The following is a 27,723-nucleotide window of genomic DNA, read 5'->3' on the forward strand; positions in this document are numbered from 1 at the left end:
TGTACAATTTGTTATATGTATTATAACTATAATTTACTATTAATTAATATATGAACAAAGCAAATATTTTGTGCAAAATTCTAGAATTTAACAGCTGATGATGAGTGTGTTAACCTTGAAAAACATTATAGAAAATAAAATATGTTAGTGAGATACAGCAAATAAAATAGATTAGTAAAACTGTCTCACAGACAAATACACCATCATTATAACCTCCACAGTCCTACAGTGATGCCTGATAAAATGGAATACTGCAAGCCAATTTAAACAGTTTTTAAGTACCTGCATGTTGTTGTATTTGACATCCTGCTGCTGAACAGCCTGCATCTCCTGTATACAAAGCAATGGCGATACGTAACAAGATGTCACTTTGTCAACCATATTAGCAACACGGGGCTCCACCTCTCCCCACCACTGGCGCACCATAGCAGGCAGCCGCCTTAAAGTAGAAAAGTATACCTGCAACAGCACACGAATACCTAACAAACAAACAAACAGACAACAGTGCTTACCAAGGAAAGCTGTACCAGAAAAAGCAGCTCAACAAAACTTAGTTACACAATAAGAGAATTGTTCAGAACATCATCAACTGTAAATTACACATTTAGACAGATATCACCATCAGATTTGAGGGAAAAAAAATGAATACATTAATTGAATTGTCCCATGTAATGGATAAATAATAAAGTACTATCCAGCCATTCTTTCACTGTGTAAGAGCACCATGCTCCATTATAAATTAAAATGGTCTAGATCAAGATAAAATGTAATTATGATACAATGATTTCCAGCTCTGGTTCACTAGCAACCATCCTCAGATCATATTTAAACTAGAATTGATGTCTAAGTACAGTGCTGATCACAACATCACTACTCTCTGCAATTTGTGAATATTAATTGACCATGCTCATTGATATCTTTCAAGACTTTATGTCTCTTTTCAAACATTGACAGTGCCACAAGTAATGCTGACTTTTTTTTTGTCGACCCCAAAATAAAGTATTTTGAAATCTGAATAAAGATTAAAATTAAAAAGCTTGCACAAGGCTTAGTTCACCCTGACTTTTTTGATGATCTGTGGCTGAAGTGGAACAGGAATACATCGAATAATCCTACCACAAGCATTGTTAACACTCTTTTGCTTGTCTATTGACATGACCTGTTTATAGACATTCAACCACATTATTACATGATGTTAAGTAGATCATTAAGTGGATGGCTAATTAATAAATTGTAGGATACGCAACAATCAGACAAGCTTTTCTTGTATGTCTGGCCATCACCAAAACACCATGCATTAAAACGAACTGCATCCCTTCTTGAAGCATACATCTGAACTCTCCCTCAGTCACGTTTTGTGGGATATAGACAATAAATTTAGCGTTTCCCATGCATGCTTCAAGTAGGGATGCAGTTCATTTTATTACATGGAGTTTTGTACACACACACACACACACACACACACACACACACTGTGAGGGTACACAATTTCATTTAATTAATTTGGGGAATTTCCCCTTTTAAGACAAAAAGTGCAAAGTTTTCTGTACTCTTGTTGTCTCCTATAAATAAGTTAATTGTGGAGTTTTTAATATTACAACAGCACACAGGTCTACATTTTGCATGTGGTATTATGTGAGTACATATATCTGTTTGAGTGGTATTATTATTCTGTTTGAGGTGCTCCATGCGTGGCATGCGGTGACTGGAGTTCGCCAGTAGACGCTTTTACATGACAAGTATGTCAAGGAGCTTCCAACATTGCAGATGTTGATAGAGTGCCTTGAATAAGACAACTTTGAACTTCATCAATAACGTCTAGAAAATGTTCGGTAAAATACATGCAATTCAGTTCAGTTGTAATGAGATATCCACACTAAGAATATGCACGCTGTTCATGAATCTGGTGGAAGTCACTCGAAGCAGCTGAACTGATGTAAATGTTATGATGGATTTTTTTAAAAATTATTTTCCACATTATTGCATACCTAGCAGAATTCTGTCTACACACACACACACACACACACACACACACACACACACACCTGGCTGTGCACTGAATCATACTGTTCAATTTTTTACCATAATTTGATAATAAGATTTAATGTCTCAAAACTGCTCATGTCTATAACTAAAGATAGTCCTCACAGTAGCTGTGGGGAGATTTATTCAATGTATTCCTTAATAAACTTATGTTGCAACTGGGACATTAACAGTGACTGATAATTTGAAGGAATTACAGAATTAATGCAAAACTCCAGTTAATAGGATACTTCTGGAGTAAAAGTCGATAAAAGAACAAGGCTTCAGGAGAGATTTAATAAAATGCTGCATTCTTTTATCTGAAATTATAGAAAAAAACTCAAAACATACCCAACATGCCAGATGCTGTAAATACTGCCCGTCACATGGTTCTGAAAACTGAAGTGATGGTTCCGCACTAAACATAAAGGCCTTCGGTGGTTTTGGCTTTATATCAGACACCTTGAGAACTTCTGCTGGCATTAGGCAAAACAGGTTCTGCAGCAGACACCTCAGACTACCATTTTCACTAAAACAATTTTTTCACAGATACTGAAAATGTATAAGAGAAGTAACACAAAACAGATTTATTCTGCAACAGAGAAAAGAAATAATGTCACATATTCAACTCCCTGATTTAATTAGTACTTCTTTTTAATTAATTGTCTTCAGTTATTATGAGGAACAGTTCAGTAAGTAACGCAGCACCTTTTTTTCTGAAGGTAGGTTGGTGTTATTCAAGATTCCAATACATCATATGATTCTCCACTCTTTTTTTGGCTCCAAAACCCCATTTTTCAACTTAATCTCCAGTGTGATGGCCTTACATTACCTTTCTGGTAGGGCCTGTATACCTGCAAGGCACCACTCTACTGATCAACATCAGAGGCAATGTCTTGCTACGTCAGTAACCTCCTCATTATCCAAGTACTGCTTCCTGTGGAGTGCATCCTTCATTGGACCAAACAGATGGAAGTCAGAAGCTGTGAAATCCGGGTTATAGGGTGGATGAGGAACAATAATCCAATGAAGTTTTGTGAGCTCCTCTCGGACATGCAGACTCGTTGGGTTGGGTTGCTTGGGGGAAGAGACAAACAGCGAGGACATCGGTCTCATCGGATTAGGGAAGGATGGGGAAGGATGGGGAAGGAAGTCAGCCGTGCCCTTTCGAAAGAACCATCCCGGCATTTTTTGGAGCGATTTAGGGAAATCACGGAAAACCTAAATCAGGATGGCCGGGCGCAGGATTGAACCGTCGTCCTCCCGAATGCGGGTCCAGTGTGCTAACCACTGCGCCACCTCGCTCGGTGCAGACTCGTATGATGCCTTGCATTGCCATGGAGGAGGAGATGTTCATTTGCGTTTTTCTGCCAATGAACACACTGAAGTCAGTTCTTCAACTTCCTGAAGCTGTGTGTGGTTGGTAGGCACACAGATCAGATAGGTTGGCGCATCCTTGTTCAATAGCAGATGCTTTACCGAACAACTCACCATGCTTTTGTTCACTGCCAGGTCCCTGTAGACATTCTGGAAGTGCCTATGAGTATCTGCAATGCTCTGGTTTTCTGCCAAAAAAAGCTCAGTGACAGCTCTCTGCTTGGAATGCACCTCTATTACAGATGCCATTTTGAAGCTATATATAATGCCGTCATCTACCAATCGACCAAAACTTCATGAAACTATAAGAGCTGTAGCAGGAGTATTCCACAATCTCCCACAATAAATTCCGCGCTTAAAGAAAAGAAGAAGAAGAAAAGGGCTGCATTACTTATTGAATGCCTCTCGCAGTTTTATTTTTATACAAATTGAAGAGTATCTATTTAGTGAGAGAAAAACATCATTATATAAGAAACATACTTCAATTTTGTTAATGAGATGTAAATGCATTTGTCTCTCTCTCTCTCTCTCTCTCTCTCTCTCTCTCTCTGTCTCTGTCTCTCTCTGACTCTCTCAGCATTATCCAATTTGACCTGTATTGTGGCATCACTGCACTGACTTATCAGCACATCTACATGCTGGATGTTAGATACAAGTGAGCTTCTGAGCAACAAATTGTGATATCTGTGATTCAAAGGCATCTGGTATGGGGCCCAATGATGGAGTTTAGTAACTCTGAAATCAATCACATCTGAGTATATAATCATTGAGAACATAGCTGTTAATGGGAAATACATTTTATGAATAAAGAAATGTCAGTAGCATTACAGGTTGGCAGCTCCAAGCCATCTTTACTGGAGCCCCAAATTCAACAGAAGCGTTTTTCTCTATTGGAAAAATTGCAAGTATGGAGATTAGCAACAGTATGAAATATGTGTCTGTAAAATAAAACTGTTAACATTAAATATAAATTTAAATGTTAGGAATTAAAGCATTTTTCTGGAATATAGCCTTGTACTGAAGTGAAACTTGTATGATAAGAAGAGAATAGAAGCTTTTGAAATGTGGTGCTACAGAAGAATGTTGAAGATTTGACAGTTTACTTAACAAAGATGTACTGACTCAAATAAGGCAAAAAGAAATTTGTGGCACAACTACACAAATAGAAGGGTTTGGTTGACAGGCTACATCCAGAAGCATCAAGGAATTGTCACTTTTTTCAAGAAGGGTCTTGAATAGTGCACAAAATTATGGCCTGTATATCTGACAATGGTCTGCTGTAGAATTTTGGAACATACTTCATGCTCACGAATTACAACAGTTGCGAAGCCTGAAAATTTGTAGGAATCAACATGGGTTCCAAAAACAATGATTGTGTGAAACCCATCTCGTTCTGTTCGCCCACGAGGCCCAGAAAACAGTAGATACAGGCACTCAGGTAAATACTATGTTCCTTGAAGGTGTTCAATACATTTCCACACTGCCGCCTAACGAACAAAATGTGAGCATATGGAATATCAGTACAAACATGTGTGTGGATTGAAGAGTTTCTAGCACATGGAACACAGCACGTCACTCTCAAAGGAGAGAAGTCTTCAGAGGTAAAAGTAACTTCGGGCATGCCCCAAGGGAGTGTTATAGGATTACTACTTTTCACAACATATATAAATTACCTAGTAGATAAAGTCCACAAGGCTTTATGCCATTTTACACATAAATGTCACAACAGTAAAAAGATGCAGTGAAATGCAGAAAGACTTGCAGAGGATCAACAATTGGTGCAGGGAGTGGCATTTGACCCTCAACATAAACAAATGTAACATATTGTGACTACATACACAGAAAGACCCTTTATTGTACAATTACAAAATTGTGGAACAATCACTGGAAGCAGTTACGTCCATAAAATACCTAAGAGTATGCATACTGAGTGATCTGAAGTGTAACGCCCAAATAAAATTATTTGTGAATAAGGCAGATGCCAGACAGATTCATTGGAAGAATCCTCAGTGATTGTAGTCAACCAAAAAAAGAAAATAACTTCAACACACTTGTTCAACCGATACTTGAATATTGCTTGTCCATCTGGGATTCGTACCAGACAGGATTGATAAGAGGAAACTGAGAAGATCCAAAGAAGAGCAGCAAATTTTGTCACAGGTTCACTTGGTGGGTGTGGGGACATCATAGAAATGCTCATCAGCTCTAGTGGCAGATGTTGCAAGACAGGCATTCTGTGTCACATAGTGGTCATTCCGAGAGTGTCCTCTTGGAGTCAAACAATATATTGCTTCCTTCTACGTATAACTCACAAAAGGACCATGAAGATAAAATTAGAGAGTTATGAGCCCACACACAAGATTAACAGCAATCATTCTTCCCTACAACCAATCATTCTTCCTACAAACCATTTGTGTCTGGAACAGGAAAAAGGGGGTTGTGACACTGGAAGACAAAGTACTCTCCGTTACACACTGTAAGGTGGCTGGCAGGATGTAAATGAAATGGAAGGAATTGGGGGGGGGGGGGGGGGGGTGTAAAAACTGTTGAGGGAGACAAGCAAGTTAAAGTGGATGGTAGTTATAATAGTTATGCAGAGACGAAGAGGCTTGCACAGGGTACTCTGACATGGAGAGCTGCCTCAAACCAGTCTTCAGACTGAAGACTGCAACAACAACAACAACATGCTGTGGTACTATGAGTAACATTATATTTCAGCAGTAACAGTGGAAACAGTACATGTTAAAATGTAACCAGATCCAGAAGTACAGCATGTTTTGCATTTTTGGAGGTGATAGCTTCACTGCAGAAAGTCTTGGGTCACTACCAGACGTACAGCAATTAATCTGTTAGGAACACTTGGTTATTTGTCATAACTTAACAGGTACAGCAACACACCAGCTAATCCTCCAACCGCTCTTCTCTGGCTTTTTGGACAATGTGAATTTATACATCTTTTAACAATTACGGTATTTGACAATATTACGTTGTGACTTTTTTACAACATTTGAAGGCTAAAATGCGGAATAATTACGTACAACCCAAAATCTTTAAATTGTGTTACAAAAGATTAATGAATCGTTCTTCTAACATTATTTATGATACAAACTGTCTTTCTGAACCAGGTTAGGTCTCCAATTTAAATGAATCTTCTCTAGTTTTCGTAATATGTGGACATTGCGCTGAATTTCTCTATAGAATGTTCCAGAAACTTTAATTACGAGTTTAGTTACAGATTTTTTTTATAGTTGGTGATTTCCATACGAATATGTTGTCCTGACTTGCAAAGATACATAAATGTTAGGCTTTTCCAAAATTAATGGTTTACAGAGTTAATTTATGTTATGGTAAACAATGAATTTTACAAATTGAACTATTATAACAAAACTGAATGAAAAAGGTTATTAACATTTATACACTATTAACACTGACTCCTGATCTTGTTCTTTCTCTTCAAAACATCCCGAAATTCATATCAAAGTGGTAATGACTTATCCTAATTGTACATTAATTTACAGTAATTGGTGTGTTACACTATTTCACAAAGTTGCACTAAGTGACCTTATTCACTAAGCGTCTTTATACACTACCCACATCTGTTTTAGTGTGTATCGCAAACTGCGAAATCTGCTGTATTGGGTACACCGCATGACCCAATACAGCCTGTTTCGTTACATTGTGCTAAAAGTGAGACTTGTGTGGTAAAGTAAATGAGGAAGGAGAAGAACATGGGAGATAAAAAACAATGCAGTACCTGAGTTTAGCTGCATATTGGTATCTTAGCTGCGGCGATGCATGAGCACAGAGCTCCAGGGTCAGTGACCACAGCAGCAGATAGGCACTGCAGTAGGCATGTGACTCTGTGAACGGCTCAAGAGTGCAGCTCTCGCCCATACGCAGCTCACTAAGCAGAGCACCGGTCGCAGCTTCACCTCTGTCCAGCAAACTGGTCAGGAGGCTGAGGCCCGGAGTGGGCATCTCCTCGCCAGTCACTTGCCCCATGCTTGAATCTTTCGCAGAAAAGAATGGCACCAACCTGAAAGTACAGAAACCGAGATAATCTGTGTGCAATAATAAGTAGCAAATATAATATATGAAGTGATATGAAATGAAAAATTACCTCCACACAACAGATCTATCAAATGAGATCTGAAATAAAAGTTAACAAGAGTTACTTTTACAATTACAATGATGCCCTTTATGTGAACGCACCCCCCCCCCCCCCCTTTCTCCACACACACCCAGCATTTCATTCTTCAAGGTGTTGGGTGTTGATGTTAATATAATAATACCAAGTAACAGATCATAACACACACTACTTAAAATTACAGTGCAATATAAGTCAGATGTTGACATTTAGAAAGGGTTTGTTTGAGCATCATAGTGACTTAATATGTATGCTCTCACTGAAAATGGTAGCCTCTACTGCATTTTCACTGAAAACTGCTCCTTAACAAGGTGGAAATTACAATTTAACACGAAATCTTAACCATGGTGTAAAATACATGTTTTACAAACTCAGAGGTTAACATGATAAATGTCACAGCACCTATACTGACTTGGGATCAAATCCCGAACCTTTGGATTTGTAATTTAAAATCCCCACAGTGCTGATACTCATGATGTCGGCTGTTTCTGTGTCAAAGTTGGTTAAAATCAATCCAGGGGTTTGGGATAAGATTCCAGACATACACATACGTACATACTTTATTGCCCTGAATTTGTGCAATATTTGAGTATTATCATGCAGAATGAATGCACACCAGTGAATTAAGTTGTTGTGGATGTACAGCCTACATAATATGTACTAGACCATTACAGTAACATCAATAATTTAACAACACAATGAGGAATAGTTTAAACTAGTCATCACTTGATCTTAGAGCAGTACCGAAAAGAGTGAGATATTCAGCCATAAAAAACTTTCACCACTTACCTGATAGTTTTAAGAATCTTACAGACACAAAATTAACTTCAAACTGAGATTACTCCATAGACACAGTTTTGGATGTTTACAACTATAAAGTGTATGTGTGTGTGTGTGTGTGTGTGTGTGTGTGAGAGAGAGAGAGAGAGAGAGAGAGAGAGAGAGAGAGAGAGAGAGAGAGGAGAGAGCGCTTTGAGGTACGAAATTATTATCTAACTGATCAACATTAGGCACGCACAAAACAAAAAATATCTTTGATGAAATAGCCGCTGTTATGAAAGTTTAGTCAGTTACTAATGATAAAGTTAATACAACAAACTGACAGATAAAGCTACCCCAATAGTAATGATGCAAATTACATCGAACTTACTTTTTCAGCATTTGAAAACCAGTTAGCTGGAGCACATTTAGTGGTGAGTAAATTAATTTTTCACAGCTTTCTATGAATGCTTCATGCTGACTTCCTTGGAGATACTGCCCAACATCAGCACACATAAGAGACTTGCCAATTTCTTGGAGTAATATCTGTCGATCTAGGGTCACAACTGTTTCTTTAGCAGCATCTGAAGCAGAGCAAGTAAGGATGTTAATTAAGAGTACAAAATCTTCTTGGACCGCTAACTTGTATACCTCTCCAGTGCTTCACCTGAAAACAAAGAGAACGGGCACATGGAAAAGGCAATGGAAATATATAAGGTTCAGGTGAGGAGTGATGGGGAGGGAGGTAGGACAATCTGCTTTCCACATGAGATAAGACCAAATAGCTGCAGAATGGAAGTAACAACAGACTACAATAGTTGAGATTCACATTCCCAAATAATAGCTATGTGGTGCAGGACTTCAAAATAATAAGAACTACAACATAACAGGAAATTAAAGGAAAATATGGGAACATGATGAAAAAAGGCTGATAATCAAGAATAGAATATCTTTGTTGTGGCTTTCCCATTTGCAGTTAGTGGTACAGAGGAGAAGTATTGTGTAGAGCCTCAATCTTTGCTTAAGACTTTCATATTGAGAGGTTGTAAAATGGTCAAGAAGGGACATTGTTTCAAAAATAAATGGCTTAAGCTCAGTTGGTAAGAGCATTGCCTATGAAATATAGGTTCCACATCTTACACACAGTTTTAATCTGCCAGGAAGGTTTGAAACAGTGGATACTCAATTACAGACTATAAGATTTATTCTGGAAATATAATACCAACATTTCAACACATGTAAACATGTGTGACACTGTTAGGCATTCTTGTATTGGCACTGACTGAAAGGCCGGAACTAAGGATTAATGTGAGACAGTCATATGTTGCAGACTTGGGCTCATATTGGAACTGTGTGTCAATATCAAGAACTGTAGGTGACAAGGGAGATATAATGTACAGCTTTTAGTATGCAGGTAGAATTCTTTTCTCAACCTGTACCATACAAATAGCTTCCAAGCTATGTACCATACAAATAGCTTCCAAGCTCCATCATGTAGCACAGGGATACTGCGACGTACTGGTATTGCGCACTTAGCATTTAAATGTTTTCTTATTTACTTATTTAGCATCTGCACAGGACACCTTTTTTAAGTTGATCGCACCATGAGTAAACACCTAGCGCCACCTTGGAGTGATCAGAGACATATGTGCATTCAGGCGAAATAATTTCAAAGACATAAATTTTTATTATCTCCAAAATTAACAACATTTGTACTTAAGATTTATAACTGGTGACTTCTGTCAGTGTGCTGCGCAAACTATTTACCATGTTAAACGTGCTACACAAAAGAAATGTGGTAGGAAGATCTATACCTAAGTTAGCTACAGTATCTTGTAAATAGTGAAGTATACAGGGTGTCTCAGGAAGGAACAGTCAGTATTCTGGGATATGACAGGAATGCTCATTTGAAGCAAAAAACTTCATATGGGTGGACATATACCCTATTCCAAACAGTTTCCAAGATAGAACACATTTAATGCGCATTGTCGTTTATTTTCTGTTTTATTCAGTACATTGTCAAGTTTAACAATGCAGGAAAAGACAGATTGCTACGTAACGTAAAAGAGACACGCTAAGTTGCAGACTGGCACAATTAAAAGACACTCCACATGTGCGACAGTTCTAAATGGGTTGACATTAGATAATGACTGACAGTTTGTACCACTGTTGCCAGCTTTCGAATGTGAAGTGCTAACAGCAGCAGGTCAAACAACAGCTGTCTATAGAGATGTGACAACATCAAGACGTTGCCTTATGTTTAAAAAATTGCGTTATGTTATTGGTTGAGGTATGACTGTGAAGCTGCCGCACCCAGCCCACAACAGCTGTCAGGAATTAATTTACACCAACTCAACTACAGTAAGCACTACAACATGCATTTTACAAGTATAATCACACCCAATCTTTTTATTTATCTCCTTTTCCGCAATTTCCTCCCCTCCCCACCTCTCCGTGTAGCTTGCAGCACTTCACTGTCTGCCACCCCCATCGTACTACATACTATCCCTCCCCCTCCCCATCCCAGCCTCCTCCTTACCCCCACCCAGTCGCCACTCCAATCACGCATTGCTGCTGCTGCTTGCAGTGTGTTTTCAGTTACCTGAGACTGCAGTTGTGTGTGGGAGTTGCGTTTGTGTGTGTGTGTGTGTGTGTGTGTGTGTGTGTGTGTGTGTGTGTGTGTCGTCTACTGTTGACGAAGGCCTTAGCGGTCAAAAGCTTTAACTGTAAGTGTCTTTTTGTTGTGCCTATCTGTGACTCAGAACCTGTGCTATATGGTGAGCAGCAATTTTCCTTTTCATAATATTCTTACATTCCATCCTGGATTTTCCACTGTTAGATTTAATTGAAAAATATGTATTTTCAACAAATTTACCTCTAACCATTGTCATACATTTCACATTAAAGCTGTTGTACAGTTTGCAATAAATGTTGGAATACACCACCAACTTGGAAGAACATGTAGTGTTGCTTGTCTGGGTGCCTCTGCACATTTCCTAATGAGGGCAACAGTGTTCATGATGCGAAAAAGCACTTCATCTCATGTATTCACCTTTCACTTGTACAATTCAGATTTCATCCAACTCCGTAAACAAAAATTTAATGGTGTAAGGCCTGGCAAACTTGGTGGCCAATCAACTGTACTATCACAGCCAATAAAGCAATTAAGGTAAGTATGGTTGAGATGTCCTCTTGTACGTCAGGTAACATGTGGATGGGCTCCATCATGCTGGAAGTACATTCAGGGTGTATACGTGGGCAAGGAAAAAAAAAAATTCCCGGATTTTTCCCGGATTTCCCGGTTAAAAATAGAGTTTCTCCCAGGTCAAAATATACTTTTTCCGTGGTAAGTGACAGTATACTCTTCCTTGCCACTCTAAAACTCATCAATCCTTTGATTGTTTACGGTTTCATATACCGACGTAGAATTTCCTGGCACTTTAGAAAACGAAACTCGGGAGGGGGGAGGGGGGGGGGGGGGACTCTTTGAAAGATCTTTGATGTTCAGCAACATGTACGCTGCATATGTTTGTATTACAGAGGTATAAATTCGGATTCCACCAAACACCGCATGTTATCAGCCAATAGCAACATCACTCTTACGTAGTGAGAACACACAAATAAGAAAAGTTAATGGTTTAAATTAATATACACAGCATTCACATATAATATTGGTCTCGAAGATTAATAAGCTGCAAGAGAAGCTAAGCTTGCACATATAATGCTGATCTTCTTTGTGCGTGTTACACTTTAAGACACATCACATAAATGTGCCAGTAAAATTTTTAATAATGACCTAAATGTCTGATTTTCTGGGCTAAAAATTCTTCTAAATGGTCCTCCTCGAAGAGTTGATTTTTAAATGAGAGTCAAATGCTTTGTGATTTAAGAAATTCATTGTACTTTCTCGCACATAGTTCATCTTGAGTAAAAGGAAATTTGCTTTGAATGTAACGCTTTTCAAACCACCATTTGCAATATTTTCCCGCGTCCTGTTAGAAATAGGTTCATTTTGGCAGTTGGCAGAGAGCGCCAGATAACAGGCGTCACCACGCTTGCGAAACAAAGATGACGCAGGAAGCCCGATGTTCCTATGTGTAAAACATTAAAAGATCTTACATTATGTCATAAAAGAAACAAGACATCAGAGGATACTTCAAGAGCATCGGAATTTCGTGCACCATACTAAAATGCATAATTCGGTTTAAAGTGCACATTTGTTTGTCCAGGTTCAGATGTAAATTCTCTTGGAGCACCAGTACTGTATTACCTCATGTTCGGTTCTTTATTACGGAATAATGCCATAAGTGTACTTGAAATATAGTGAACAGTTGAAACTAGCCAATAGTGTGAAACTAAACACTTTGTTTCAAATAAATTGACTGCCTCAGCAGAAAAGATTAATAAAAGCCAAATCTCTTTAGCAAACCTTCAAAAATAACTTCATTGCTCTGTAAGGCAATTATGCTTGCCTGTCAGAAAGGTGGAAATAAAATCTGAAACTAATAACATATTTTAGCCTTCTGTAATTATGCGAACGTATTTTAATTCATTTGATAGCTCCCAGTCACAAAAATCCTTTTCGTTTTCATTTAACGTGAGAGCCATAAACGAAGAGGAAACAATAAAATCACTGATGTATACACAGGTCACGTCGAGATGACACACCTCCCCACCACAACTCAGACTGCTCTAAGCATCAGCCCCGGATTTACTGTATTTCTGAACTGGAGCAATATTAGATAGTGGCGCCCAGCCACACTTCTGTAACCAGAAGCGGGAGAAGGTACTACTCATACGCGACTCAACTGCGCATGCGCAAGAGCCCGCCCACAACTGCTCAGACGAATCTAATTTAAACAGTTGTCACATCAGGCTCATCAGAGGCAATATGTTGTTATGAAGAATTGCACAGTCTTCCTAAAGCTTTTGACAAACTTTGCTGTTGGCAGACGCTTATATGAGCACTGTGTTTTGTTGTTGTATGTGACGCATTTCCTTTGCAACTTAAGTTTTATTTTCGTTTCTTCTCGTTCATGTTTTGTTGCTGCAGTATTATTCCGCAGTAGCGGGATACAGTAATATCCTTTGTTAGAGTATTGGTTCTTACCAATCAAAATCACAAAAATTTAACTGAAAACTAAAACGATGAAAAATTCCTAGAATTCTAAACAATTCCCGGGTCTTTCCCGGATCTCCCGGTTGTCCTGGGTCGTATACAGCCTGACGTTACAATCTGCATCGCCGAATAAATCTCCTCAAGATGTTCAACAAGTGAATTTTCCAAAAATGCAAGTAATTCTGTTCCATCATTCGCTCTTCTTAAATGATAGGACCTATCAACATTTTATCACTCATATCCCACCAAACACTGATCGCAAAACAAACTTGGAAATTGGTTTCCACTGTAGTGTGTGGTTATTCCTAAAACCATCAGTGATTTGCATACTTGTTGATTCCATTCCGTGTAAATGTGGCTTCACCAGTGAATAGTATTAATGGTAGCAAACGATGATTGCCAGTGACAAAATTCAAATCATGTCATATTGTCACCAATGTGACAATTGTGAACATGCTGTCTCTGCATTGGTACAAGTTTTTTGCATGTAATATTTGCCATAAAAGTGTTCGTTGGGGGTAGATATATGCAGAAAGTTGCCACATGCTCTTGGTAGGACTACAGTGCACAATTTCAGCATGTTGTTGTTACAAAAATTTAACTGAAAACTACAGATTCAGAAGAAAAATTGAAACTTTAAAGATTATCTGTTTCATGTAATGTGCTGAAAACTCTGGTAAGCTTTCCAGATCAGTAACTCGACATGACAGAAAGTGCCGACGGTATTTTTCAACAGCAGCAGGAGCACTACAATCGCAGAAGCAATAAACATGCACTATCTGCACATTCTTCATTGGCACAGATTTGCGGCATTTTAGCCAGCATTTTGTACGAACACGGGGAACCAATGCTTCTCTCTGATACACTCTCAATCCTTCCGTCACAACACACCATGTATAACTGCGCAGGCTTGTTTAATGGCAGAAAGATATTCCGATCAAAGAGGCTGAAAGCAATCAAGTAGGTTGGGCTAGAATTAAAACACCAAACAGACTATGTGGGTAGGACACATGTGTGCATGCCATGAGCCCAAAAAACAAATATACATTAAATGTTTTCTATCTCAGAAACCATTTGGAATAGGGCATATGTCCATACGAAGTATTTTGTTTCAAATGAGCATTCCTCTCATACCCCTGAATATTGACCATTCCTCCTGGGACATGTGAGTATATACACTATGTGATCAAAAGTATACGGACACCTGTCTGAAAATGACTTACAATCTCGTGGAACCCTCCATCGGCAATGTTGGAATTCAATATGGTGATGGCCCACCCTTAGCCTTAATGACAGCTTCCACTCTCGCAGACATATGTTCCATCAGATGCGGAGGTTTCTTTGGGAATGGCAGCTCATTCTTCACGAAGTGTTGCACTGAGGAGAGGCATCGATGTCAGTTGGTGAGGCCTGGCACGAAGTAAGCGTTCCAAAACATCCCAAAAGTGTTCTATAGGTGTTCTATAGGTGCAGGTAAGTCCATTACAGGGATGTTATTGTCGTGCAACCACTCCGCCACAGGCCGTGCATTATGAACAGGTGCTCGATCATGTTGAAAGGTGCAAACGCCATCCCTGAATTGCTCTTCAACAGGGGGGAAACAAGAAGATGCTTAAAATGTCAATGTAGGCTTGTGCTGTGATAGTGCCATGCAAAGCAACAAGGAGTGCAAGCCTCCTCCATGAAAAACATGACCACGTCATAACACCACCACCTCAGAATTTTACTGTTGGCACTACACACTCTGGCAGATGATGTCCACCAGGCATTCGCCATACCCACACCCTGCCATAGGATTGCCACATTGTGCACCGTGATTCGTCGCTCCACACAATGTTTTTCCATGGTTCAATTGTCCAATGTTTATGCTCCTTACACTGAGCAAGGCGTCATCTGGCATTTACCTGCATGATGTGTGGCTTATGAGCAGCCGCTCGACCATAAAATCCAAGTTTTCTCACCTCCCGCCTAACTGTCATAGTACTTGCAGTGGATCCTGATGCAGTTTGGAATTCCTGTGTTATGGTCTGGATAGATGTCTGCCTATTACACATTATGACCCTCTTCAACTGTCGGAGGTCTCTGTCAGTCAACAGATGGGGTCGGCCCGTACGCTTTCGTGATGTACATGTCCCTTCACGTTTCCCCTTCACTACCACATCAGAAACAGTGGACCTAGGGATGTTTAGGAGTGTGGAAATCCCACATACAAATGTATGACACAAGAGACAGCCAAACACCTGATCACATTTGAAGTCTGTGAGTTCCATGGAGTGCACCATTCTGCTCTCTCACGAGGTCTAATGACTACTGAGGTCGCTGATAATGGAGTACCTGGCAGTAGGTGGCAGCACAATGCACCTAATATGAAAAACGTATGTTTCTGATGGTTGTCTGGATACTTTTGATCACATAGTGTACAAGTGTAGAACATTAAATTTACATCTTGTTCTGAACAGATATCGTTCATGTGTTTTTGTTGCCCAATGAAATTAATACTGCAATTTAGATTTTGGTTTGCACTTCACAATGGATCTAATAATGGAACAACACTCCAGCTTTCAAGTTGAACTCATGAGGTAACATCCATTGTTTGATAACTGGCTCTTCATAAATCAACTATCATAAGTTTTCCTGGATCTTTTGGGGGGAACTTCAATTAATGAGTAACGACTAAAGCTAGTAGTAATTACATAACATTGAAATTTCCCTTCTTACTAGTGCATAAATGTGATGACAGCTGTTACAACAACAATTAGTTCAGTGTTATTACAGATACACATTTTTGCTTTCTGGCATTACTTATGAAAACATGTGAATTTGATCAAACTATAAACAAACTTTATATTATTTCATGAGCCAGTCCCAGAATATTCAAGAGGACAATAATTAAAAATGCTCACAATTATTTTTGTGGCTACTGTAGGATATTCATGCTGTTTTATGACTATTCTTCTTGTGGGTTCATTTTTTGCTCTTTAAATACCACAATTTGTGAGAGATTTCTATTGTCATGTGAGTCAGTTGCAATAAATGTGGATTTCAGTTCCCTTTCCTGTTCATCTCAGTATTTTTTTAGCTACTATTTTTCTTTTCATTCTTTCTTTCTTTCTAGACTTGAAAGAAGTTATGTAACTTGACCTCCATACGAACTGATAGATACAATCTCCAAATAACACTCGAGCAGACTCATGGTTGTTTACCTCATTAAAGGTGTTCTGTGGTGATAGGGACAGAACATTTTCACACACTTCTAAAACTAAGCAGTATCTACCATATCTTGTATATATACTGACATATTGATTGCATGTAGTAACAGATGCTCAATTGCTACACAAACTGATAGTTGTCTCCAGAAAAGAGAGATGAAGTTCCTTTGTTCCTTCCTACAAAAGACAAATACGCATCAAGTAATAAATGAGAATATTCAGCAACAGCTAGCACTGGAATGGAGTCTTCAGAAGACTGAAGCAATTGTGGTAGTATGGTCATAGGAAAAGAATGGCTTCCACTAGGATTCTCGAGGACATTTGAACTGGAAAAGCTCTCAAAAGAGTTCACGAGGAAAGATCACGATGGCTGGAACAAGCAGATGTCCACGAACGGCGATCAAGGTTTAGTGTCCCACTGACTTCAAGGTCACTGGAGATGTAGTGCATGTGCAGAGGGCTGGAGAAGAAAATCAGCTGTCTCTTTTTTAAAGAGACCACCCAAGCATTTACCTTCAGAAATTTAGGGAAACCACAGGAAAAGTCTGGATGGGCGAACGGGAATTTGTACCTCCACGCTCCTAAATGTGAGTCCAATGTCTTACCACTGCCTTACCTTCCTCAGAACCAGATCTTCAAGGACCTTGAAACTGCAGAAACCATGGAATAAAATATACAAACAGTGGCTGTCAATGAACAACATAAACAAGAAGGACAAACATGAAATCACAACCAGCACAATGCAGTGAAGAAATGATGACTAGAGCTCACATTTTTGCATATTTCCTTGATAGTGCATATATAAGGGGCTACTGCATATTTAACTAATATGTGAATATTTATGGATATATTTTACCTCTTCAACAATGATTCTTCAAATATAAATAGTTCACCAAGATACTTTAAGAAGAAGAGGAAGACGTGAGCAAATTTCTCTTTTATTGCTCTTTTTTGTACAAGGACTGTAATTTATTATGATTCTAAATCCATACAGGGTGGGGGAATGAGATCATAGGTATCAACAATGACTGGTTCCTGATATAGCACAAAAATACGCCGCTCAACAGCTTACCATAAACAAAACTGTGCTCAATAATCATGTGGCAAACATTTAAAGTTTGGTGTGGTCTTCACATCATTATTACGTTTCAAATGAAGCCATCTGCTGTGACGATAACATTTCCATGAATTAAAAAGTGTCATTTTCAGTTAACTTTTAATTTCTAACTAGTGTGCTGTTACTTATAATTTCTGAAGTGTGAGCAAGAGGAGACAGAACAGTACAATGCTGAAGGAAAAGAGCAGTAAAACTTATTTGTTTTGACTAAGAACAGACAGAAATATGGTACTGTGCCACATATGTGAAAAACACATAAGTTGTATTGCTCTATTTTAAACTAACACTATTTTTATACCACTGTTACAGTCACCCAAGGACAAAAAATTCCAGATTGCACATCATTTGCAAGCAGCTGCTCATAGAAATGCTGTTAATAGAAATGTCTCCAAGAGCTAAACAACCTCACCAGCAGTATTTTCTGCAAGCAGGTGTGGAAATCATGTCAATGACAGTTTTTTGGAAGATATACACAAAGCATTAGTTTCAGCCAACGGCCCTCTGAATAAGTTAAATAATGTAGAATTTTGAACGTTCCTGGAAAAATATTCTGAATGAAAAGTTCCTGATGAATCAACAATAAATAAAAACTACCTTGGCAAAGTTTATGAAGAGGTAAGTTAAAAAATTTATTTAATGGAATTAGTTTGTGTATGTCAACTAACACCCCCTCCCTGTAACTTTTAAATACATAACACAAAAATATTTTAAACTGAGAACATAAAATTATGTAGATCTGTAGTTCCCCAGATTTTCATTTAGTTTAGTTTATTATGAAGAAACATATTTTTATAAATTTCTTATTAAATACATAACACAAAAATATTTTAAACTGAGAACATAAAATTATGTAGATCTGTAGTTCCACAGATTTTCATTTAGTTTAGTTTATTATGAAGAAACATATTTTTATAAATTTCTTATACTTGCTTGCCGCAAAAGTGAGACCCCAAATTACAACCCTGTTCTTTACTAATTTTCAATAAAATAATTCTTTTCATGCAATACAAGAAATAAGAGATGATATCAGCTACTTAATCTTGTTTTTATCTGTAAATGAAACAATCAACTCGTAAGGGACATTTATTGGCAATGTCGCAACAACTGCTGGAGTAGTTCATGATGCATTACCTGTTTTGTGGACTGCTAAAAAAATGAGAAAACATTAGCAGCTCACTGAAACACGACATTTTCCCAGATAGACTGACATATGCTATTGTTAAACCATTGCATAATACAGGCGATAGGTCTGATGCTAACAATTACTGCCCATTCTATCTTCTGACAGCTTAATCCAAAATTCTTGAAAAAATAATGTAAATTGGATCAGCTACATGTATTTGTGAAAATGATGTACTAACAAAATGTCAGTTTAGTTTATAGAAAGGCTCTTCACCAGAAAATGCTATACAGGGTGTACATAAAGTCCAGGAACACTTTCAATTATTTACTGCACACCAAACATTGTGCAGAATCATACATATGTCATTTTGAAGAGAAACCATGAAAGTTTTTTTTTCTTTTTCCTGTATACTGCCACAGCATAGTTTGGTAATTTGCTGATAGTCAGCGCCGCATCGATGGATCGGCCATGCTACAGAAGGGGACAGCTGTTTCATGAAATGACCTCCCCGGTCACCAGATCTCACTCCGTGTGACTTTTTTCTGTTGGGACACATTAAAGATCTGATGTATGTACCGCCTCTACTATATGACGTAGCAGAATTCCGGGAGAGAATAAGGGAAGCTACTGCCACAGTCAATGATGCCATACTGGGATGGGTATGGCAAGAATTCGATTACCGTATTGACGTCTGCCAGGTGACTCATGGTTCGCTTATCAAACGTTTGTAAAAAAAGCTTTCAGAGTTTCTCTTCAAAATGCAATATGTATGACATCTGTACAATGTTTAGTTCTTGTGCAATAAATAATTGAAAGTGTTCCCAGACTTTCTGGACACCCTGTATATGCTTTCACTGATCATATATTAAATGTCTCTGTGTGTCCATATTTTCAGAGGTGGTTGCGGAATTCAGCTGTTCACTACAGGATGTCCTATCAAACACCTTAGAGGGCTGAAAGGTGTTTGATTTGACATCCTATACGTTAATACTCTGAATAACTGAACATCACCCATTGGGGTATTTTGTGACCTCTCATAGGCTTTGGACTGTGTGAATCATGAAATTCTTCCAGACAAGCTAAGTAGGTATCAAGAATGGTATCCCACAGGGTTCAGTCTTGGTTCCCTTATTGTTTATATTAATGACTTGCCACTACATTCATGAGGATGCAACGGTAATTTTTTTGCTGATGATGCATATATAGTAATCACTCCCAGTAAACAAGAATTAGCTGAGGAAACTGTAAATAATGTATTTCAGAAAATTATTAAGTAGTTCTCTGCAAATGGACTATCACTAAATTTTGAGAAAACACAGTATCCACAGTTCTGTACAGTAAAAGGCATAACACCATTGATAAGTATAGAATGAACAGAAGTCTGTTGCTAAGGCAGAAATTCAAAATTTCTGGGTGTGTGCATTGATGAGAAATTGAATTGGAAGAAACACATCGATGATCTGCTGAAACGGTTAGATTCAGCTAATTATGCTATTAGGGTTATACCAAATTTTGGTGATAAATATGTCACTAAATTAGCCTACTATGCCTATTTTCATTCATTGCTTTCATTTGGCACCATATTTTGGGGCAATACATCATTAAGAGAAATAGTATTCACTAAACAAAAGTGTGTAATCAGAATAATAGCTGGAGCCCACCCAAGATCACCTTGCAGACATTGATTTAAGGAACTGTGGATATTCACAGTACCTTCACGATACATATATTCTCTTATGAAATTTCTTACTAATAACATATTCCAATTCAGGAATAATAGCAGATGCATAGCTACAACACTAGAAGAAAGGATGATCTTCACTATTCTGGGTTAACTCTGACTATTGCACAGAAAGGTGTGAATTATGCTGTGACAAAAATCTTTGGTCATTTGCCAATTAGCATTAAAAGTCTGACAGATGGCCAACCAACATTTAAAAACAAATAAAAACAATTTATGAATAACAACTTTTCTACTCAATAAATGACTTTTTAGATATGAAGCAGTTACTAAAAATTAAAAAAAAAAAACGTGTAATGAAAACTTATGTTAAACTGATACATTGCACATCATTACGACATATCGTATTCATGATCTGTGGAACAAGTATTAATGTAATGTAATGTAATGTAATGTAATTCTTGCTGATAGTTACAGATGCAGCAGAATACATGATTAAGGCTGTGAAAGCTTTGAAGGTATTTTATCCTAAGGCATTTCATATGACATGTTTAACACATGCTCTTCACTGGCTGGCAGCCTTAATTTCCTTTGCGATGAAGTATCTGTGAATGTGCCATCAAAAGTGAAATTATTTGCTGATATGATGAAAGGTACTTGTTTATCACCCTAAGCCAATCCTCATGAGATGGGGTACATGGATTGAAGCAATTCCATATTACAGTGATCAATTAGAAAATGTGAAAAGGTGCTTGATGTAATGCATAAAAATGAAGCAGCGAGTACCCTGCTTAGTTTAGTGCTTGCAGTAAGCAGAGTCAACAGAGTAAATTGGTATTTATTAACACATATTTTAGTATTTCCCATCTGAAATCACATGTCTGGAAGGAAAAGAGATGCCTCTATCCACTACACTGCAAGTATAAGAAACAGATGTCACTGGAGACATAGCAGGAGAAATACGAAAGTATCTTTACAACAAAATTGAGAAAACTGATGAAATGAATCCATGTTTAAATTTAGTGCAGGATATGAATAAGGTGCTATCGGAGAAAGTGAAAAACAGCCTAATGCTTAGTCTGGAAGTGGCATAGCCTCTTTTCAGTACTGTGCTCTGACTACATGTGAAGCAGAGAGACCTTTATCTTCTTATAAAAACAATTTAAGTGACAGAAGGAAACTATTTCTTCCGGAAAACTGTGAAAAACATTAAATTTTTTTTTTTCAAGAGAAATGCTAAAATAGATTCAGGGAGAGAGAGAGAGAGAGAGAGAGAGAGAGAGAGAGAGAGAGAGAGAGAGAGAGAGATATTAATTTTGTTAATGACTAAGTTTAGGAATAAATTTGCAAATCTGATTAATTCGTCTAGCTTAATAAATGTGGGAAAGTTGAAATATGGTACTTTATTTTTTATGCATATTTTAAAGTTTTTAGAGCATATTTACCAGATTTTTTGAATGGAGATGATTGAATATATCATACTTTTTAGTACATCTAAATCTGAGCTCTTGTGGTGATAGTACCGGTGACAGTGGAGTAGGTAATTTGTAGCTGACAAAAACTCAAATCAGGACTGGATGGGAGGAATTAAATACATGGAGGAACTTGATACTAACAGTAACCTTTCAGGTCTTTTTCAGCATGATTGATTATTGATGTGATTCTAGATGTTCAGCTTAGCTGTGATTCCCATTTTATGCACAATATTTCGATAACCAACTCAGTTGTCTTCAAGTGCTGCGAGTTGTGCTGTTACATGTACTCACTGCCTGTACTCTAACTGGACCAACAATAATTCATAGTCTGGTTGGAGTCCAGCCAGCTAGTATATAAAACAGCACAACTTGCAGCACCTGAAGAAGATGACTGGGCCAGTTGTCAAAATAATGAACATCAAATGGAAACAACAACTCAGCTGAACAACAGGTAGCACAGCATTAATTTTCATAAACTATTTACCAGAAATGTCTGGACTATCACTTAATATTTTTCCTGGAGGATCATGTACAGGTAATAACAATTTACTGTTACTGTATCATAAAATACACATCAATCTCAGAATAAAAGGTAAAAGTCATCAACTGTGAACCACATGTGTAATGCACACAGATTAAGGAATACAGCAAGCAGTACATTAAAGTCAAGATATGCTAATTCCTCAGTATGCTATATTCTAATTAATACTTATCACTAAAAGATTTAATGAAGAGTTATACCTGCTAAGAGTTTGACAATATCTGTGAAGGTCTTGTAAATTTCTCCTACATAAACCAGCTTCCATTCTTCCAGTAAGTCTTTAAACATTTTTTTGTCCAGTTCTTTGTTGTCTTCTTTGGCAACTTCTTTGAAGAAATTGTCAACAGCTCGAAACAAGAGGCATGTTGCAACTGCAAAGGAGGTTAGGTTTCTCCTACTAGTGCTGTGTGTGCGTTGTGCATTTGTTTCTTGCAGGAGAGTCTTAACAGCACTCTGTAAATTCTTTACAAGGTGCACAAGAGCCAAAAGAATGAAATCCCACATGCGCACTGGAAGAACATGCCAAGCATTTTTCGTGACTGCAGCAAGGAAGTGTATTTTCTCTATCAACTTATGTACTTCTTCCCAGTCAACATTTGACAATTCACTGTAACACATAAAATCACTGTAATCAGTATTCTGAAGATACAATGTGTTATTAAGATAATATTGGATACGACTGAGAAGGCAGGTAACATTACAACTCAAAGGCAGAGTTACGAGCTGCAGATTGGCCCAGACAAATAGAGCAAGTGACTGATAGTGAAATACATAATATGATCCTGCATTGGAGCAGATATGATGTTTTACAATCATTTGTACAGTCCTGATGCAGTGACATAATTCAGAACAGAACTATATGTGTATATGTATGCAAAACTTCTTTTCAACTCCAATGAAGGACTGTAGTTTAATAGCATAGCAGTAATCACAATATGTGCCTATGACTCATTCGTCACTTTGGCTTTAAAGTGAGTGGTGACCTATCCTTTCAATTATATTTTCTTTAGACACTAGAAACCAATAATTAATACATATTTCTACTATTGAACAGAATAAAAGAAAGAAGTTATTACCTGAAAAAAGATCAACTGAAACATCAGTTAAGTAAAAGTGTCCAAATCATCAAATTCAAATTTATACGCAAGTCATGTAGAAGTTTTGTTGGTGCTGGGCTGGCTAGTTTCACCCTCCCTGCCAACCGTCATTTATGCTGTTCTGTGTCCTGAATTGATGGACCAGGGCATCAGTGACAGCTTCAGATGTTATTACAGAAATACATTGCTGTATATGGTACTAATTGGAAAAGAATATGGAGTGGGGGGTGCAGAATTGGCATTGGTAAAAAGGGATTCATTTTAAGGATTACGTGTATATGACAGCACAAACTTAAGCAACTTCAAGGGCATTATATTAGCAAAAACTTGGAATAAGCTCCTTCCTTCAGATGAGTCGATCAATTGCATCTAAAGAGACACCAAACAGCCAATTTGTTTCTGAACTTGGAGAACCAGTTACATAATGTTCAAGATTTGAAGAATGTGATCAGGAAAATACTCAGAACTGGCTTGAATGTTATGTTGATGACCCTGGCTATCAAGTAGTGACAGACGATGAAATAACTGCCAGTGTCATCTGTGACGAATACCTGCACAATACCAAGAAAGGGCCTCACGACAATGACAATGTTGTAAAAGGGCTGTCCAGTAAGAAAGTCATCCATTGTTGACAGATGGCCATCAAGTGGTTAGAATAGAAGAATATGTTGCTGTTCAATAGCTGTCTTTGAAACATTTGCAAGATTTAGAGAGAGGGGTGGAGGATTGGGGTGGGGTGACGTGGGTTGGGGTGGGGGGTTACTGAGTCTCAGTTCTACACAATATCTAAATGAACATAGAGAACCTGACTCTTGCGATATTACAGAAGACTCAAAAAAGGAATTTAAAAAAAATGAAATTATTACAACATATTTGTCTGTCTCCACGTGTGCTTCAGTTTGACCTGCACTCACTCATGCCATCACATTTATTCTAAGTGGTAACAATTCCCACTGGCTTCAGCTCACTATCTGATACTGCTCACAGCCTAACATGTGCTTACTTGTCAACTGCACATCAATCAGCAACTCATAAGTGTAAATTCACATTGGTCATCAATCCAGTTTTCAGTTTTACATGCAAGCCCATCTGAATTATCTACTGATTCTCAAAGTTTGCCTTGCATCCTTATTATTATAGAAAATCACTCCTCACTGTCCATGTGACATATCTAATAAATGCTTAGAGTTCTAAAGTTTTTAAAACAGATTGTAACAATTCATTTCATCATGCATTTATATCTGAAGTTTACAGGAGGTACTTACCTCGTGGGAATTCGTGCTTCAACTGTTTTCCAGTATGCTGGAATGTGCTCCATGAAATGCCTCACTACAATGTTACCACTTTTATGAAAGGGCCGTGTCACATTATTCAGCCAGCAAGTAATGGTGGGCAAAGTTTTTGACAGTTCTGTTTCCGCAAAATCCACATCGCAGTTCTTTGAGGCGTTAAGGCCATAAAAAATCTGAAATTGATAAAGTACTGGGTAAAGTTTTATACTATGTGACACAACTTACCAAGGGAGACAGCAACCTGAGCAAAATAATTACAGTAAAAATTACCAATGAAGTACTATTCTAACTAGAAAATACAATAATATACAAGATATTCTTAGCAATCACTTAGACAGGAAGGCAAAGTGAAAGTTCTTTGTGTTACAGTGGAAAGTAATACTGTATCTTTCTCTTTCCTACTGCACTGACGCAAAATAATTTTTTTCCTTTGACAACCAGTGGCAGAAAATGTTGCTGCAAGCAACACACTTGACTTCAATGGCTGCTTTAGAAGCCATGTCATCTGGTTCTTCCTCTCTCAATTGCAGCTTCTTTGAGTTAAGTAGACTGGAATTGTCCTTAAAAGCACATCCTGTGTTCCCACAATCCTCGTGGCCTCAATCTCAACTAGTCCCTGTCCCCATGCTCCCTCTCCTCCACCAACTTCACTTACTCACTCCTTCCTCTCCATGTCATCTTCCACTGCCACCCCCTCCCCCTCCTCCCAAGTAAGTCCAACATTTCACACGTTACACAGCTTGAGCTCACTGGTGCCACATTCCTATCCCATTTCCTGCCTGCCTCTCCCTATCAGTTGGCAATCAACCTTCCCTCCTACCTCCTCTCACCCTCCACACCTCACCCCTCACACCACTCCACCTGACCTGAGCAAACTAGTCATGATTTCTTAAAAAGAAACTCTTTCAATCTGCTCAAGAAAAAGAGGTAAAAACTAATTTTGCAGAGAACTAGAGAAACAGATTTCAGATTGCAATATGGTTAAAAGAGCACATGCCACATTATTTTGTATCTGTACAAAAACTACAAGAATCAAGAAGAGCCTCTTGCCTCTGCTCCTATGGCTACCAATCCATTTGATACTTGTATTAAGAAAAAGGCACACAAACATACATGCACTCTAAGGTTTATGGAACATAATGTGTGAATTAATTAATTAAATAATTAATATAAAGGAACAGACCAATGTATTTCGATCAATAGTGGTAATTCAATAGGCAAAACTGAACACAGATAAAAAGAAATGTTAAAAAATTTCTACTTTTTTAAATTATACCAGCCCCTGCAAAAGAAACCAAGAACTACAAAAATGCAAAAGAAATTTCTGCTTAGCAGGTCATAGCAAACACACACGTAAACAGAAGCTGACATTAACACTAGCTTCCACACATTCCTCCATTGGAACAACAGAGGAAAGAGGGGTGAATAAAGCAGGAATATTCAAGGATCCAGTAAAACATTACTCGGAATGCCAGGTCAGAGGGGACCTTGCAGAACACTGGGGTCTTTCTGGTAACTACCTTGTCACGCCAGCCTTACATAGCACCAATACTAATTTGCTCATACAGAACTTCCCAATTTCCATCATTTTGTGTTTCAAAGTTGTTTATCACAGAGATACACTAATGGTCATAAATTCTCACCTGTTCAGTATGCATTCTGGGCAGGCCAAATAGTCTGGATTCTTTAATAAGACAAGAGAATATTGCTGCTCCATCTTCTATGCCAAACGCGTATTTGTGTAGGTTGTATATTGCCCATATCCATGTATTACCCTCCACTTCTGCCCTGCAAAATGACAACATACCTGTGTTACAGTCCTGTCTTTATTTAAGAAAAGATTATTAACTATTAATATGCATGAAATACACAAGTGTGTCACCACAACATGGACAAATTTAAATTTACCATTACATTATTCTTCTGTCAGAGGTCAGTGTTGAGCTCTGCACTGTCAGTTTTTCCTAGTAAACAGCTGTAATCTCAAAATATCCAAAATGTTCAAATGGAGTGCAAGGTATGGTTAGAGAGCCACAGTGGTCAAAGGTCATGAAACAGGTGTTCGGCAAAAAATATAAATTGTTTCTTTAAATACCAATGTTTAGTTAGGAGAAACGAGATATTGCTTTGCAGACTAAAGTCCCCTCATTGGAAATCAGTTAGAATAATTAATAGCTCCAGGACAAAAGTTTTTAAGAATATTTTTCAAGATATGGTGTGGGATGAAATTTTTAGCAAACCAAATGTTGACTTAAAATTTAATCTATTTCATGACAAATTCACATAATTATGACACTCAATCTTAGGTTTTTTTATCTGTCACTTATGGCTTCTGTCACCTCTGAAAATGTTTGTTGATGTGAAAATTGCCGAGTTGCACCATGGTTCAGAATCCATGTTAAACTGACAGCCCCCCTGTGTACTGGCTGGGTAAGTTAGTTCAAAGGTCTGAGGAAGACAACAGTAAACTCCACAGGACCATGCCCAGCAAAGCACTGAAGCATTCAAAGCAATCTTCAGGTTGATGACTGCTTCACTTTTTTTTTTAAATTTGAAAATAACTTTCCTCATAAACTAATCAGAAAGGGCATTAAACGAATTAACTACAGCCTTCAGTATCACCAGCTGACTCTGACCGAAGGTAAAAATTATTCCAAAATGGAGACCAAGACATCACAATCACCCATTCCTTTGGTGTGAAAATATAAACCTCAATTACGGAATTTTACAAATTCTTAATTATAAATAGTGAATCTACTCAGAT

The 27,723-nt window shown here is 37.9% G+C and overlaps 1 protein-coding gene across 1 annotated transcript in view; it reads right to left on the reverse strand.

Moving 5' to 3' along the window:
* The window catches only part of LOC126416836 (E3 ubiquitin-protein ligase listerin), a 146,783-nt gene that overhangs the window by 20,622 nt on the left and 98,438 nt on the right, over positions 1-27,723 (reverse strand). The window contains exons 14-20 of the mRNA XM_050084722.1: positions 26,603-26,747; positions 24,933-25,132; positions 22,771-23,177; positions 8,697-8,889; positions 7,154-7,435; positions 2,374-2,551; positions 283-459 (exon numbers count right to left, since the gene is read on the reverse strand). Of these exons, the coding sequence (XP_049940679.1) occupies positions 283-459; positions 2,374-2,551; positions 7,154-7,435; positions 8,697-8,889; positions 22,771-23,177; positions 24,933-25,132; positions 26,603-26,747 (1,582 nt within the window). The remainder of the gene's footprint in view (positions 1-282; positions 460-2,373; positions 2,552-7,153; positions 7,436-8,696; positions 8,890-22,770; positions 23,178-24,932; positions 25,133-26,602; positions 26,748-27,723) is intronic.

This window comes from Schistocerca serialis, chromosome 1 (assembly GCF_023864345.2).
Source record: "Schistocerca serialis cubense isolate TAMUIC-IGC-003099 chromosome 1, iqSchSeri2.2, whole genome shotgun sequence".
In the NCBI taxonomy this organism is placed as follows: domain Eukaryota; kingdom Metazoa; phylum Arthropoda; class Insecta; order Orthoptera; family Acrididae; genus Schistocerca; species Schistocerca serialis.